The sequence below is a fragment of the Metopolophium dirhodum genome, chromosome 8, assembly GCF_019925205.1.
Source record: "Metopolophium dirhodum isolate CAU chromosome 8, ASM1992520v1, whole genome shotgun sequence".
Lineage (NCBI taxonomy): Eukaryota > Metazoa > Arthropoda > Insecta > Hemiptera > Aphididae > Metopolophium > Metopolophium dirhodum.
The window spans coordinates 25,782,473-25,800,251 of NC_083567.1; the positions used below are offsets into that span (position 1 = coordinate 25,782,473).

The 17,779-nt window shown below is 32.8% G+C and overlaps 2 protein-coding genes and 1 long non-coding RNA gene across 3 annotated transcripts; 1 reads left to right on the top strand and 2 right to left on the bottom strand.

Moving 5' to 3' along the window:
* Positions 1-813: 813 nt before the first annotated feature.
* On the bottom strand, positions 814-10,465 carry LOC132951088 (uncharacterized). Its single transcript, XR_009665302.1, has 4 exons — positions 10,420-10,465; positions 10,039-10,174; positions 5,400-6,073; positions 814-1,289 (listed from the first exon to the last, which is right to left on the bottom strand). It is a non-coding gene; the product is annotated as an uncharacterized LOC132951088 (long non-coding RNA).
* LOC132951087 (uncharacterized) lies at positions 8,685-10,048 on the top strand. Its single transcript, XM_061022791.1, has one exon. It carries the CDS (start codon positions 9,299-9,301, stop codon positions 9,899-9,901), a length of 603 nt encoding a protein of 200 aa, XP_060878774.1. The 5' UTR covers positions 8,685-9,298; the 3' UTR covers positions 9,902-10,048.
* Positions 10,466-14,392: 3,927 nt separating the features above from the next.
* Positions 14,393-17,700, bottom strand: LOC132951179 (GATOR1 complex protein NPRL3). The gene is made up of 6 exons (XM_061022938.1): positions 16,935-17,700; positions 16,330-16,551; positions 16,097-16,271; positions 15,872-16,036; positions 15,619-15,786; positions 14,393-15,549 (listed from the first exon to the last, which is right to left on the bottom strand). Exons 1-6 carry the CDS (start codon positions 17,531-17,533, stop codon positions 15,148-15,150), a joined length of 1,731 nt encoding a protein of 576 aa, XP_060878921.1. The 5' UTR covers positions 17,534-17,700; the 3' UTR covers positions 14,393-15,147.
* Positions 17,701-17,779: the final 79 nt, after the last annotated feature.

A 17,779-nucleotide genomic window follows, 5' to 3' on the forward strand; every position in this document is an offset into this window, starting at 1 on the left:
TCGTTGATTTCAATTTTCAACCGGTCGCAACCGGTCGCGGTATCGGTAAATTTAAAATAAACTTCGTAATCGAATGTTGGGTACTTTGTACTTCTATCGTAGCAATAAGAGTACAAAAATCATAAATATTATTTATTATAACATTTATAAACACATTTTATTACAAACTTATAAATTTAATTCTTAAAATTTCTCATACTAAAGTTTTAAAATATAATATTTTTTTTTAAGATGAATAATATTTGCGTGCCACTTAAATTTGGTCAACGTGCCACTTCTGGCACGCGTGCCATAGGTTCGCCACCCCTGTTATATAGGTATAGCAGTATAGTTATATTATATCGTATAATGTGCCGCCGATTTCATGTACATGGGTATTGCGTAAGTATAGTACCTAACTAAATCCTCCTACAGTATATCCTCTCTATTTGCGCATATTAGGTAATAGTGCACGAATCCCTCGAAATTGTATATTGAGCATTTGAACTTCAAAGTTAATATATTATAACATATGCTGTACGGCGTACGTCGTAGAACACTGTGCTCTAATGGGTTAATACACTAATTAGTAGCAGGGGCGTATATAGGGGGGATTAGGAGGATAGATACTTTTTTTTACTACTAACATTTTGATCAATGTATTGGTAATGACCATTCATGTTTGCTAAAAACGTATGATCACCCCCCCCCCCCCTTCCCCCACATCAAGTTCCTAATTAAACGCCACTGCTAAGTAGTAAGTACCTACCAACAAGAGTACCTGGTTTTCGAAAAAAAAAACAATGTCCCTCCGCCTTCTACGAATGCCCACTCGGTCCAATGACAATCAAGACTATAACACTGTGCACTAATAACACTTATAAGTTATAAACAATGTTATCGTTTTACCTTACTCTCATTTCCTTTTTTTATTTTCATTTATTGGTTATTTTGCCTATATTTGCACACACATTAATCTTCGCCTGCTGCAGTCTATTAAAAAGTGGCATGGACGCCATTATCCGGAGATTATAAATAAATTTCAAATAATCAGCATTCGCAGTTAAAAAAAAACAATATTTCTTCGTCTTCATCTTTGATCGCGCTCGTTACGTCGGTGTATATAATTATTATATATATGGAAGGTACGTATAAAAGTGTAGGTACAGCGGCCAGAGGGGAGATTGTTTTTTTCCCTGGATGATATTTTATTCCATCAGACACCATTGGCTGCCTTCGCTGTTGATTGGCCCGACGTCGATTATTGTTAGGCACCTACTGCAGTTGATCGCGGATCGGCGCAAACGCGTCTGGAAACGAAGAGAAATGTATAAATTAAAAAAAAACTTTTGCTCGTTACTAGTCTATACTGCTGATATTACATCCGGTACTAGCCAAAAAAATTTTGTACGAAAATAATATACCCGTTCCAGTAGGTAATGTCGTACAAAGGAGCCGAGAATAAACTGAAATACCTAGCAATGAAAATTCGAGTACTTTCAATACTGATCTAAAATTGTTAACTTTAAAATGCACATAATACTATATTCCATTTGCGGTATTTAAGTATAATCATAAAACGATCCAACATAATACCTAGGTATAAGACATAAGTATATAACCTAACCTACGCATATTAAACATAAATCATATCGGAATACCTATATACATACTGCTGATTTTGATATATAATAATTTTATTCAGTATTGTCTTTCATATTGTCTGAACATAAATCGCCCCACTTTATATATCGAACGATACACAATGTTTGAATACGCCAACTGCAAACGATTCATAAATCATTAAAATTAATATAGACGTTCGTCGCTCGTTTAATGGTTGCCGTCTGTAAGGTTTTTTTTTAATGTGACGAGTGGTATAGGTAATAATACGCAAATTCGAGTGCTGCAAAGATTTTTTTCTTACTCGTCTGGCAAAATTTATGACGCCAAAATTATTAAGGACACGGTAACCCGCTGTTTCACGACTACCGTGGCAAATAATAATATTACATACTACGCAGGTATAATACTATATACATACCGCCGAAAAATGGTTTTTATCAGTCTACTAAGAATAGAAATAAAAATAAACGCAACTACTAAAAAAACGAAAATCATTTGTTTATATATTCCAAACTCCCAACATACTCGTATAGTATACTACTGTAGCAGTGGAGTGTATTTATGAATATTGTTTTCAGTATATGGGTCAATTTACCACTATAGTTAAGCACTAACATATAGAACCTAACCTAACCTATAGAAATTTTTTAGGGAGCCGTGTGGTTATAATTAGGAAACAAACAATAAAAATAGAGATTGTGCAGTTTTATTTTATAAATATTTAAGTATATATTGTTATATTATAAAATATATTATGTAAAATTAATTTTTGTAATTTTTTTTTTTTAATATTAACAAATTCATCTATATTTAATGTTAGGTAACAATGAATATTGTCATCAAAGCAATTCCTAATGATCTAAAAAAAAAATCCTTGTTATAGTTGTTGATTCCTCAAAAACGTTTTTACAACCTGTCTTTATATAGTGTTGAAAAACTTCTGTAAACATTGTAAATACAACAGTGAATGGAAATCCATTTCTAAAAAATGCACCATAGACGTATGTAAACATAACTCTTTACTCTTTAGCATTGACGGTTTAATGGTTATCAGTAGGGCTTAAGATATATATGTAACTATGTTAATACATATTTTCACTGTTACATGATAAATTCATTTTGGCAATGCGAAGACGCTATTACATATTAAAGTATATAACATTTTAACCATCGTCATGATGTTATTTCTGGAACTCGAACACTTGCAGTATATAGCACTAGAAGTTATAAGAGTATAATATAAAAGTCACAAATTATATATTATATCTGTAAATTGCATACTAAACCATTAATTAGATTATAAGAGATTGAGTTATAGCAGGAAAAAAGCACCAGATTCTCCTGCACTAATACCTAAATGCTAACCGTCAAATGCAATTTAAGAATTATACAAAAGTAGATTTGAGTCAAAAAAATTTTGAAAATGATCAGTCTTGTCAGTTGCGGCAGTAAAGAAATATTGAAAGTAGTGACTAGTGAGGCGCACTTATATAGAAACATAACAAAACAAGAGAAGAGAGCGCTTATCTCTGCCATTTTCTTATTATATATGTCCACTAAACCGCCATTTACCGATATTAACTAATAATAAATATGATAACGTGTATATTGTATATACGGTGACTATATAGGCATAATACATGTACTCACAACCGGTCGCCGATCGAACTATAAGCGCGTTTTTTCGCGTAATGAAAAAATAAATAAATAAAAAAAGCAACAATCCACCGAGTGCCGAGCCCGGCAGTTAATAATTCGCGATGTGTTTACTCGTAGGTACGGGGACGACGGCGGCACTGCAGTCGGGCTGGGGGTGTGCCACTCGATGCGAAATGTGTAGGTATATATTATATTATATATATTTTTTATAACATATTTGTATATTACGGGAGGGAGATAAAAGCCACTAATAAAAATATCATACACCTTATAATATATATATTATGTGTGATGTGTGTGTGTGTGTGTCGAGTTTCGCAGTCATGAATCTTGCGACCGCGCTACAGTTATAATAACATGGGTAGGTATATAGCGCGTGTGAAATTAATGTTTTTAACAACCGGCAGCCCGCGTGCCAATAAATGAAAAATGAACGGTGCCCAATCAACGGAGGCAGAAACCCTGTGGCGCGCCGGAGCCCAGGACGAGGTGATCACCACTGCTGCAGCTATATCATAGCACGGCTGCCACCGCCTCGGACGACGTCGTAGTAGTCGCGTCGTCGTATTATCGCGATTTCCAATCGTCTACGTGCGCTCGCACAATATGCTCAATGGCCACTGCTGCACATGACACACAACGACAACACAACACAACACTCACACATAATATATAATATTATTATAATGTTCTACTGCGGCGAACCCGATCGACATTTTTATACTTCCTACCCGTTTGTATAATATTATTATACGAGTAGGTACAACACTACATACGTTATTACCCATATGTTAGGTTTTATATATCCATAGAAAACTTATTTTAACCTTATGAATTCTAAAACGTTTGTTGATTTTTTTCCCTTAATATTAAAAAGTATATAAACATTAAACATATATATGTGTGTGCGTGCGTGCGTGCGTGTGTGTGTGTGTGTGTGTGTGTGTGTGTGTGTGTACATTATACATACACGGGGCTTAAAAATGATTTTTTTTTTTTATAAATTAACCCGCGGCAATTTAGGCCATTGGGTGGTTTTTTTAACTGTGTGGGAGGGTACTGTAGGTTTAAACACGTTTACACAGTTTGGCAGATTTTTTAGTGGGCTCGGGTGGGGGATGGCGGCACTTCTCTTCGGACACCGTGACTTGCCCGAAGAACAATGCCGCCCTAGGCCGAGGTTTTGAACCGGAGTCGGTGCGCGTCGAAACCGACACCTTAGTCCGCTCGGCCACTCCGTCTTCTAATAATAAATTATATTGCACTATATGGATATATGTATAAGTAAATAAGTTAAGAGTTAAGACAGATTTCGTAGACATATTATAATTTTGGAATAGTTGAGAATGATCGCTATTTCAAGACTCTTAGACCACCAAATGACAATTATCTAAACACAAAAAATTTAAAAATTATAACTAATTCATTACCTATTAATAATAACTGATTATACTCGTCTCAATCTACAGAGACCTGCAATTTTCACATACAATTATAGTCGTATTTCAAAACGATACAAAACAAAATCGGTCGGTAAACATTACCAAATTACGTAAATTCGGTGGCAACACTAAACTTTTTTCTAGATGACAATAATTTTTTATTGTCATAAGGGCCTACAATGTTTCAATATTATAGTATAATAAATTAAATAATTATAAATTAAATTCTATAAGAAATTCTTATACGTCCGTTCTTATTCTAAGGGCGGATCCAGAATCTGTGTACGGAGGGGGGCACTTAATTAAAAATATTTTTGCGATTCTGTTTTTAATAATAAATGAAAATTATACTATTTTTTTTGTGAACGAGGTGGAGAGGGGAAATTATCTCCAGCGCTACCCCTGGATCAGTAAATTCGTTGGCACGCCAAAATAATGATGAATTGGTTACTAAACATTCATTTCGTTTCTGTGTTTAATTATTGTTGATTTAACGCGTTATTTTTGTAAAGATTTTTTTTACAAATAGTTCAATAAACGATAAACCATTAGAGATATAGGTACCACGATATGACTTACAGAATTAAGAATTAACTTGATACACCTTTAATAAAACCGTATAAAAATTTTAATTAGCCTTGCATCTTGATAAATTAAGCGGGAAAACAAAATAACAACTATATTGGTACTTACTTAATATAATATTTTATATTTATGGAAATATAGACATCTAATATTCTCGAACATGGTTGATTTGTAGATTCCATTCGTTAGGGACGTCTTAAGTGTGTAATATCCTACAGTAAACGCTGTAATCGCAGGTGGCAGGCTACCATTATAGTACCATCACGTTAAGTCGTAGAATTGATGGTTAGGTGCGACGGGCTGGGGCTTTCGGGAACTTCCAGATTCGAACGTTATCCTATATGGCCAAATGGCTAATATACGTCTCGTCACAACATGGAAGATGCAAATCCAAAAGTACTAAGTTGGGAATTCGGCGGCAGTGACAACTAAACTTCGCGTTTATAATATAAAGAGATCATCTGGTCAGACGGAAGATGACTGTTGAAGACACCCGCTTGAAAGCTTTCATTTGTAATACATGACCACCGTTTTCGGATACCACACGACGAGAGCCTCGGACCTCGGTGGGTATAATCACCGACGGGTCTACGTGGAATTGTTCGGTTCCCAGCCGACACAAATATATTACAATCGATCAGCTGCTCTGGTACTGGACGATTCGAAAGTCGAAGAGTCGCTGTGCAGCCGCTGACTATGCATACATAATATGACCGTCGAGAATCGTCCGTAATTATTAATGTAATATGGTCGTCTTGACGCCAGCTGAAAGTTTCTAAAACCTACAAATATAAAAAATTGAATACAAAATTAAACGTTTTTCGTGTTGTTATATACAATAGTTGAAAAAAATACCGTTGGACTTTGTCAAACACATACTTTAATATTTTTTGCGTTGGTAAATTACAATAATAATATAAAAAAATTACCGACGACCAAATTATTATGAATATAGATTAATTATTATAATTAGCTTAGTAAAAAAAATACGAGTGATGGGAGGAGAATCACCCTTACTAAGAACGAAACTAACAACATTTATAGTGCGTTATTTCTATAGTATAAATGGTACATACCTCCACCTACATAATACGTATTATAGTTTGCATTTACATAGAGGTACCTATTAAAAAAATCGTGGGAAACTGCAAAAACACACCCTCACATTAGTCGCATAATATCTCACTATTTATAGTGACACCACTGAAAATGTGGCACTATTAAAACGCGACAAGCTGTTGTGGTATTATAGGCATATTAGGTATAATAATATAGGTAGCCTGCTGTATATATACCTGTACATTTCACCTGCAGCACGATTACAAATTACACGCCATACGGTAAAGTCTATCCGCAGGTATTCAGATTTCAGGCAGACACGGTAGTATAATATTATAATGAACACCTATAAGCTTTAAATAGTCATATACACACCACCACACAGCCCGTGATATACACATTGAATACATTATCAAGTATATAAGTACAATATTATGACAACGTTAATAATAGTATATTATAATAGCAAGCATATTCAGCTGCAGATACCTACTCGTGCGTGTACACGCAATAATACAGCATAACGACATGCATGATGGGCATTTATATAAACTTTTATCATTATATTATTAGCCATTGAGTAAAAAACGTTAAATGCGCTTATAATAACGTGTACCTACCTACATTAATTTACAGTAAGTACTTATTATACGCATTATATAGGTATACTGTAGCAGTATAAATGTATCCATGTAGGCACTACTGCAGCAGAATATTATTAGTATATTATAATTGTCGTATGGTACGTGACACTCGTATTGTCCATTATATAACTGTTGGTCGCACATATTATTATTATTATAAATTACAATATTATGTACATACAATACCTACCTATATATGCCTATGCATAAACTATAATAATATATTTGTGTAGGGAAATCACGCGTATTGCGTATATCAGCGTTCAAAAATACAATAAAATATAATACATTTATATTATATTAATGACAACGAGTATATTATACTAATAACCATGTGTGAGTGTGAGTGTCTGTGTGTGTGTGTGTGTGTGTGTGTGTGTGTGTGAATAGTGAATATATAATATGAGATATTAAATAAAAACATATTATAATATACGCGTTTATGTGTAGGGTCGGCCGTGTCGAGCATCGCGTGCTCAAGTGAAATTATTTCGCATGCGTGTAAACCACGCAACAATATTAATATATAATAAGGCATATAGATACGCGTATTTTAATATTACCGCGTACACATTTTATTGAAAACTACCGAGTCTACAACGTCGAGTGTCGACAATATAATATAATATTATATGAAACATTGGACTACCGCAGTGGTTGCTGCACCGATGCAGACCTGTAGCCAGCAGTACAAGTACCTACACAGATGTGTATTGTGTACCTATATATACTACCTATATAAGACGAGCCAGTATTTTTATATATTTTTAATGACACATCGTTTATATGTTATATATACCTCGCATGAGATATAAAATCTACATATAGAATGTTTGATTAATTAATACGTATTATAACCGTACCTATGATATTATATGTACCTACCTACTTACTGCGATTAAATATAAAACATAAAGTCATATGAAAATAGAAAAATGGACTTTTTACCTAATAAAATATAATGCCGTTTAGAAAAATTAGGATGAGTAGGCCAAACGTAAAACCCAAACGTAAAACTGACTTTATATGTATAATGTATTAGGTATACCTAGGTATAATGTTAATGTTAATTATACCATTATACGTCATTGATGTTTGGCCATTTGCATGGCTTATTGCAAGAACAAAAAATTAAAAATAGACAACAGTGATAACAAAAAATTGCATAAATATGCAATGGCTTCAAAGTTTGAACTTTAAAATCACATCAAAAACGATTGTGACTTAAAACTGAAATTTGTATTTAATTTCCAGTAAATTCATTTTACTGTGAATTTTGTATCAGATTTTCAAACGTTTGGTGATAAAATAAAAAAAATGTTTGAATTTTATGTACTACAAGGTTTTTTATCATCTCGCCGTGGCTGTCTTACAGTTACCTACAGCATATTACAGGTAATTTGCGTTCAGCTGCCTAAGAATCCTTTAGGTGTTTTTACATCTGTCACTTTATAGCAAGTTAACTTAATATCAAACTTAGAGTTAAAGGTAAGAATATTATCTGCAGTATTCTCTCATCGGTTTTCTATTATTTTTTATTTAAAAGTGACTTATGATAATTTTTAAACTTTAATAGTTAACAAATAAGAATAATGTACTTATAACTCGTTTTAAAATTAAAATATAAAATAACTGACGAAAGCACATAGACAATATTCTTAACTGAACTAACACTATTCTCATATCTGATAATTGGTCGATTTACTGACTTATTAAAACTGATAACCATAAATAACAAAAGGATTTTGCTGATTGCAATTTTGATATTATTCATTGGCATGTTGCACGTTATTGTAATAAATCATAAGTGGACATTATGACCTTTTAACCACCCCCTGAGGCGTCATTCCAGTTTTTAATAGGGAGGCAAACATTTACAATTTTAAGAGTAGCGCTGAACGACGCATGTTCACACTGGCCACCTACTACCCGTAGGCTGTTGCATGTCCAGTGACGTATACAATGGGGGTATTTGAAGGGGGTATAAGGTATAACACCACCCTTTAGCACCTGTTATAAATAATCTATTTTGTAATTAAGTACAAACATATTAAAATCATAATATTAACGTTATTTTTTTCTACCACGACTATAAGATAATGCCTAAGATAATATTTTATATTATTATAACTGTTAACTGTTTTATTAAACAGGATTTTTAAATTATCATGGATATAAATTGTTGTTATGGTTATATGAAATAACTTTATCTTTTATTGTATTTGAAATACTTTTAAAAAGTATTTTACCCAAGTCTGGCTAAGCTCCTACAGCTTCCGTTATCCAGTGTCCACGAACGAAATTATGCAACAGATTTTTGACGATCTTCGGTCAAATAGACCCAAACCGTTAGATAGTTGCGATTTCAATAGTTTGCCGCTGCACAAACGGTTTATTTCGTTACCTAACATGACCGTGCGGAGAAATCCCGCAGCCAAATCATCAGAGTTCAGATGGAAATCAACGCCCAATATAATACTACCGGTTGTCAACGATCTCCAAGAAAATAAACAGGAACCGTCAGAAAGCTGCGATTTCCATAGTTTGCCGCTGAAGAAGAGATGTCTGTCATTGCTCAATATGGCCGTGGGTACAACTTCTGAGGGCGATGCTCCCGAGGTTGGGTTGCCACAAATTACGTCCGTGGAGTTACCAGTTTCCATCGATGCCACATTGATGACACTAGCTTCCCCTGTAGAAGATAGCGGGATCGAGATGCCGTTATCCGACGGCGTGGGGCTTGTGGTAATGGATACGGTTACCCGCGGTGGCCGTAGTGATGCGGGGACGGATCCAGCGGTAACTGCAGTGACACATAGTCGTCCGCGCCGTTCACTGTGGAGCCGGACCAAGAAATTCGTGAGGCTAATGTTCTGTTGTGGTGAGATTGACCACGCAGACGTATAGATGAGTTTATATGGTTTTAAAAAAAGTATTTGGGCACCGGATTTCAAACACCCCCTTCGCTCCCCACACCGTTAAAGCGCTCGTACCGAGTTCAGACCACACTTTTTTATAGTAATAAGTTTAATTAAACGTTGCACCTTTTCACTTTAGTATCCGACCGAACACCTGTTGTGTTAACCGGACGCCAGTCGCTCCGTCTATATCATAGATCCACTGTGGTGGTCGCCTATGTATGTTAGCGGTTACTGCTTCCCTCCACTAGCACCTTTTCACCTATAACCATAATATGAGTTGAAGTTAGTGGATCTAATTGTAACCCCGAACAGGGGGCATATTGTGTAAAAAATGTATACCTAGGTATCTAAATAATTATAAATTATGGCTATGCTGCTGTAATAATGTATATGTAAATTGTATATTATGTAAATTAACTTGAATACAATTATTGTGTGTTATGTTATATAATATTTGGTTTTTTTTTTGTGGAAATTGTATGTATTATGTTCAGGTATACTTACGGTTTTTTTTAACCAGTGTAAAATCTCACGAGGAACTGTATTAAATTATCAAGATTTTTGACCAAAGAAAAAAAATTTTATCAACAAAGGGTACCTTCATCGAAAAAAACCAAAAACACTGCGATATCATGGAAAGAATGAATAATGATATGACGTGTAATATTGATCTCCGTGGATTTGCAATTATTAAATTTATATTTTTATCTAGTTTGTTCTATCAAATACTATAGATAAGAATTATACGGGGCTGCAGTTCGATTAAAAACCGTGACACATTAGGAGCGTTTAAATACAGGAATGCACCGCTCATAGTGCGCATGCGCAATATGGTATCGTCCGCATAACTATAGTAACTGATAACTCAGTGATAACTGATAATGTGATATTATACCTATTGAACTTAAATAAAATTATTAATATTGCAATTTGCGAATTTAGTATATTTTAAGTTTTAACTGAGTTATACTGATACAATTTGGTACATTTAGTCTATGGTAGGTACAACATTTTTTAATAATATAGAAATATAATAGTTTTAGTCAATAGTAATATTTGTAAAAAGATATAATATATCGTAAAGTACAAAAAAGTTTTACACTAACTAATATAAATGGAATTTTAGTATATCATATTCAGAAATTCCCACCTATTACGTTTTTATTATCTTACTTCAATCAATGTGTTGGAAATAGAACATGTCTAAATACTCTAAATTCCTATGTCATAAGCGTGTTACTGTGTCAGGTAAAATGTGTTTTACCAGTGACCTTAAATAAAATAGCATCATAAAGATAGCTAAAACCTGTTTGGGTAAGAATTGGTAAGTTTTGAATACCACACCATAATATCGTATTTATTCAAAATTTTAGTTTGCCGCTTAAATCACTGATAATCAATAATCAACATGTTATCTAATATCTATGTTATGCAGACGATACCATTTTGCGCATGCGCACTATGAGCGGTGCATTCCTGTATTTAAACGCTCCTGACACATTTTGTCCCCCCGAAAACGTATGGGTTGCCTACCTTCAAACATATTGTAACTTGTAAGTCTTTATCATTGGTTCGACAACGCCGAAGGATTTCTCATATAGGCAACCACTACGATTTTGGGGGGATCCTATGTCGCAGCATTTTAACATTGACTGTCCCATATTGATATTTATAGTATTTGGTTCTATTTTAGAATATGGTTTTTTTCATTTAGAATCCTCGTCAATCTTGCTCAGTGGCGTTCATTCTGCTTGTATTGTTATTAATACTATGTAGGTAAGTACATACTACATTATATTATATTATCTTAGCTAATAAATATATTATGTTGTAAGAACTGCAAATACTGAGCCCACTATAATTATAGGGCGTAATATATTATCAATACAAGTAAAATATTATCTTTATAGCTGGTTCAAACTGTTCAAAGTGAGTACACCCGATGGATGACAATTCGATATTAAATATTAATTTTAACGGAAGACACTAATTATTTCAAAAACTTTTAAAGTTCTTGCAAATATTTTTTCTACGTGATTTTAAGTCGTTAAAAAAACAACCTTTTTCTAAAATTTTAAATATTTATAAATTTATAGGAACAAGGTAATAAATTATACTTGTCCAAAACTTTATTTTTATACATCGTAATACTCAAAATAATTCAATATTATTCTGATAATATTGATAGCAATGATTTTCTTTTATCTAACTTTTTGCAGGTCGGATTAAAGCCCTGATTAAATTTCATTTCACTTTAAATAGGGAAGGGGTAGTTGCCCAGGGCCCCACGGTTCAAAAATATATTATAAGCCCTGCGATTTTGAAGTGTGCATTTTAATTAACTTAGATTTTTCAATCATGTATTAAAATTATAAGATATAAATAATATAATACATAATAATGAATACATAATTTTTTAACATACCGTCCACGTATTGGCTAGTACAATAAATACAAAATACTAATATGAAATCGATACCCACATTCGCGGTTCATACTTCATAGTAAAACTGATTTATTGCAAATTGGAATCCAAATTACCCGATTAACTACAATAATATTGTATACAACCATTAGGACATCATAATATTATCAGTATGAAAAAATACAGCTTCTCAGTTCTCATCGTAGTATAAATTTTGTCAAACATGGTGTTTGCAGCTTTTTTTGTGATAGTCTCTATTAGTCATAGTAATAAGTTATTTTTATATTGTTAATTTGCGAGTACCACTATAGCGTACCACAGGGTCGAGAAACTCTGACCTAGGTAATAAATTTCAAAATTTTTAATATAAAAATATCATTCTACGGTTTTAAGTATTATAGGTACACTTATATAACTAAAATATTAAATTACTGAAATACTGAATGTTGGCAATATAATATTATACATTATATATTATTGTTATTAAGTATTAAAAAAAGGTCATGCGAGTTTCCCCCCACCCTATACCTACCGTTTGACCATCACTGCACTACGTCGTGTCTACGCCACACTTCAGAACGGATTGGTATAGTTGTATAGGTACCTCATCATGACCGACACTAATAAATAATAACGATATTTTCTCATAATATGCTACCTAATAAACTACCTGTATACCATATTCCTGGTACAGTGATACCGGTTTTTGATGGTTTTGTGTCCAATGCTTTATAGTGGGGTGTCTGCTATTGTTAGATGTCGGCGAAAAAACCACATTGGCGGCGAGGTATATATATTATGGGTAGTCATTTTAGCAGCTTTCGGACGTGATGGACTGAACTTTAATTTCTAGTGAAGCAGACACGCAGTTTCATATTATTTTTACGGGAAACGGACAATAAGACCTCGTGACGAAGACCGCACGCAGAGGCCTATTTGCGATTTTGTCGCCCCTTTTTTTCTCAGTTTTCATTTTAATATAATTATCGACAGGAGTCGTTTTTATATTTATGTTATTTTTACGTTACTACAAGTCATTGTCACAAAAAATTTTAAGCCCCCTCTAATTAGAAAATTTATTTTTTCTCTCCGTTAAAAGTGATACCACAATATGTGTAAATTTCCCCCTTGTTACACTAGTCTTATGCTTCCACTAGTTTAGTTTAGACTTTTAGATAACACTTTTATTTTACCATTACCACTCCATTTATTCCTAATAAAAAAGTCAACCTTTATAATAAAATAAAACAAATTATAATTTTAGATTTTAGCCTTTTTTTTACTAAATTGACAAGTACATATGACAATATAATAAAATACATTATATATATAAATATGTACCTAAAGAAATGTAAAATATATAATAAAAATATATATACATGTTGTCACTTATCAGTTATCAGTTATCACTAATATAATTTCTCAACAAACCCAATAAAATGAAAAAATAAATAATTTTTTTTGTTATAACTTCACTTTGAAAACAATTTAACCTCTAGCAACGACGCCCCGGGGCAGTTGCTCCCCTAAATACGCCACTGACCATGCGGTCTTACTGTCTCTCCTTTTCAACCTTTTGTCTTATTGTCTCAATGTATGAATGTAACTAGGACTGTGTGATAGTCATTTCTAGTGGTCGATAGTTGATTGCAGAAGCGTTTTGACATTTTTCAGTTGGTGGTTCAAGAATAGTTAATACCACCCGGCACCCACCCACCTACCAGTCATATTAAGTACAACTTTTTTGACAATTATTATTTTTTTTAAAACAAACTTAATAATATTGTGATATGATAAATAAAGTATCCAATTATAAATAACCAAGTGAACGAGTCGACATTACAAACCTAGATATAAAACAAAATTAGTTTTATCTAGCCTGCTGTATCGCTGTATTTCATTGTTTGCCTTAATAAGTAGGCTCGTAGGTATATACTTTTAAGTTATTTTTCAAATAAAATATTTTAATAGGAACAGATGTTAGTGGCAAAGTATACAATTTGGTATTAATAAGTTAAATTATAATATAAATAATATTTTTGAATTTTTCTGTTTTAAAAAACTGTTTTTTTTTTAATGTTATTTAAATCATTTGTTTTAAATGTTTCAAACAAAACCATGTTTGATTAATTTAGATGCTTAAAAATCTTAACACTACTATGGTCTATGAACCGTATTACTGTATTAGTGTATTACTCAATAATGGGGTACAATATCCCTTATTGTTATTACCGATAGTATCGATTTGTATAGTATATAGTATTCTGTTTGATAAATAATATCAATTATTAAAAACGATTAATCGATACTATCACACAGCCCTAAATGTAACCACTACACGATCCAAACTTTTCTCTTAAATTCTCTTTATTTTCTTGCAGACACTTTTGTTGAGTCAAGAAATATAGAATTAAGAACTAATAATATATACATGAAAAATAACAATTTAATTGTATTTTAAAAACTGATTGTGATAAAAATTATGATACAGGTATTATTCATGATTATTTTATAAAAATATAAAATTTGTTCAACTCGCAATGCTATATTAATATTTAATACAAAAACAATATAACGTGTTAACTAACAAACAAATATTTTTATTTTATTTTCGGTCTAATAAAATAAATAATTAAACATTTATTATTCCCCAAATTTAAATTTAAATTTTAAATATTAGTAAATCTAATCGTTTTAATTTTATTTATAAAAATATAAAAAAAATCTTTAACTTGAAGACGTTATTTTTTTTGTTCCGGATTTTGCACAGCTAAACAGTTTTCAAAACTTAAGATATTTTTTTTTCCTTAATGAGAATAAAAATTACTAATTATTGGATCTTCCATTTCAACAGTAACTAGTACATCTTTGAACTTATCCAACAATTTTAGTAATTCTGATCGCCTGATATTTTCTAAATACATTATCTCTTCTAAATGATGTTCTCCAGAAAGATAACCTTGTTTTAACAATCTCATTAATAAACGAAAATCGTCAGGATTTGCTGATGCAGGTATATGCATCAATGCTATTTGTTCATCTTCGTCCAAACTGTGAAACATTTCTTCAGCACTTGACATGGAAGAACTGTATCCCCCTGATGACAACTGCAGCCAATTTTCAGATAGTGTCTGGTATGTAGTCATTGGTGCTTCAGACTGGTGTTTATTATTGTAGTCATGAAATTCTGATTCATCATTATAATAACCCTACAAAAACATATACATATATAGGTATTTCAGAACAATATTAACTAGAAAACGTATAATAATATTTACAAGTCCTTTACTGGATGGCATAAAAAACATGTATGTATGATATTGTAATAAGATTTTGTGCTGTAACAACCAAATTAGTATTTGGATTGTTGTTGAGCCACTACTTTTATCTTCAATTGGACACATTTTATACTGCAACGATGTTGGAAAGGAAAATTCACTCATTACCTAATTATAAATGTAATATGTTAATAACATTAAATTACTAGATATAAGTTATACAAGGTAAAATTATTTGGAAAAAACCAATTACCTCCAATAATTTTTGTCCAGGAAACTTCTTTTCAAATTTTTTGGAAAATTTATTGTTGCGTTCAGTTGGAACGTTAGGAGCAATGGCATACATGTTTGTTTCGGATAATGGAAATATTACAATTGCGTCACCCCAATAAATCAAATGTCCAGCTATATTAAATACCTGTTAACATATTGAATTACAATAATATTTAAAACAGACAAATTGACAGTTATGTCTTACCTGAGCCAAGGTAAGATCCGAATCAGCAGATAAGGTTTCTAAACTTTTGACAGGATTATACATATTGATTAGTCGAACAATTGATGGACTAGAATCTTGTGGCAAGCTGTCCAACAGAACTTTACGGTCAGCCATCAACAGCAAACCATGATATGGTCTAAGTCCTTTTAAACACCTTCAAGCACAAAACATACTAGTACTGATTCACATCATCAAATCAAACATGCTCCCACTTGTTAATAGATTCTGGTTCAAAGTATTGTCCGTCTCTATAGAAATGATGGACCTTGTGTGGCAAACAGAAGCTGACATCTACCCAGTCATTCACTTTTAACTTGATTAAACCATTGGTAACAACACCTTCAAACACAGATTTCAAATCCTGTGCCAATGAACTGTTCTCGAGGATACTTATGAAATGTTTATTATCAACAGATGAGTCTAGGTCACATTCACTAAAAGGAAAAATAATCAATACTTAAATTCATAAACAATAGTAATTAGTGGGTATCTAATTATTTTTATTTCAAGTAGATACCAGTCTAGAAAAATAATATATACAAATAAATAGATATTTCAATAACAATTTTATCCTGTACATACAACATTAAACAGCAATTGATAGCTACATCATAACTTCTTGAGTTCCTCAAATTATATTAAAGTTGATGTTAAGTATTTGAAAAGGCTTTTAAGTACATTGACACTTTGTTATTGAAATAGATTTTTACTTGAAATAAAAAAATAATTTCTGAATCCCATCATCACGTAGTGGTATCATGAATTTATATTAACAGTATAAATTAATTACATACAGATTATGTGTAAGATATATTACTTTGTACTCATGGCCAAGGTATCATGTATGTAGAGCATATCTTTTATTTGCGAGGATAGATACCCGCAACGCTTTTCTTCATGACGCAGAGCAACGCCTAATACTTTGCTCAGATCGTAGTAACAATTGGATATTTGACGGCGGGCAAATGCATCTAGCGCAAAAACAATGTTGATCATTATAATAGATGGGCTCTGTGGTTTTTTGTTGCCGCCTTCGCTGCCATCATCACTCCCGCCAGTCACCAGCTGCATTGGGTGACCGATGAATCGAACATTGTTCACTTTTAGTTCAAACTTGCGGTCGCACAGCTCCATCTTGACGGCGAACAAGCTGGATATAACGTCGTCCGTAAAGATAGTGAGATCGTGCGGTCGCACTGTCTTTACCAATCCTGAGTCTTTGTGCAGGGAACGTTTGTGATCGTTCAGGCTCACCTTGACAGGTCCACCGACACTGTGGAACGGGTAACGGAACAACAATTTGTCACCCTTACTGTCGTTTTTCACCAGATAAATGCACATCGGATTCGTTTCCGAATCGGTCAAACGGAATGGGGCCGACGACGTTGAATGTGCCGGTCCCGGGTTTGCAGCCATTTTGGATTATAATATTTCCGAAGGGACAATTAAAAAAGAAATAAGTCGTTTTACGTTATCCTCAGTAATCGGATTGACATTTTTACCGGCGGAATAATTAAAGGTATTAATGTATTATGCATAAATATATATTGATTATTAAATTTAATAATGGTTAATGAATGGTAGTATGGTACCGTCGTCGGACGTCAACCGGATTCCGTTATCAACATGACAACATTCAACATGTTTCCATATTATTCTTAT

What these genes read in the sequence shown, in the direction of transcription:
- LOC132951087 (XM_061022791.1), top strand. Translation starts at nt 9,299, where the DNA reads ATGCAACAGATTTTTGACGATCTTCGGTCAAATAGACCCAAACCGTTA.
- LOC132951179 (XM_061022938.1), bottom strand. Translation starts at nt 17,533, where the DNA reads ATGGCTGCAAACCCGGGACCGGCACATTCAACGTCGTCGGCCCCATTC. An exon ending in GAACCAGAATCTATTAACAA is followed by an intron (nt 16,272 to 16,329) that starts GTGGGAGCATGT and finishes TTGTGCTTGAAG; the next exon opens with GTGTTTAAAAGGACTTAGAC. An exon ending in CGGATCTTACCTTGGCTCAG is followed by an intron (nt 16,037 to 16,096) that starts GTAAGACATAAC and finishes ATATGTTAACAG; the next exon opens with GTATTTAATATAGCTGGACA.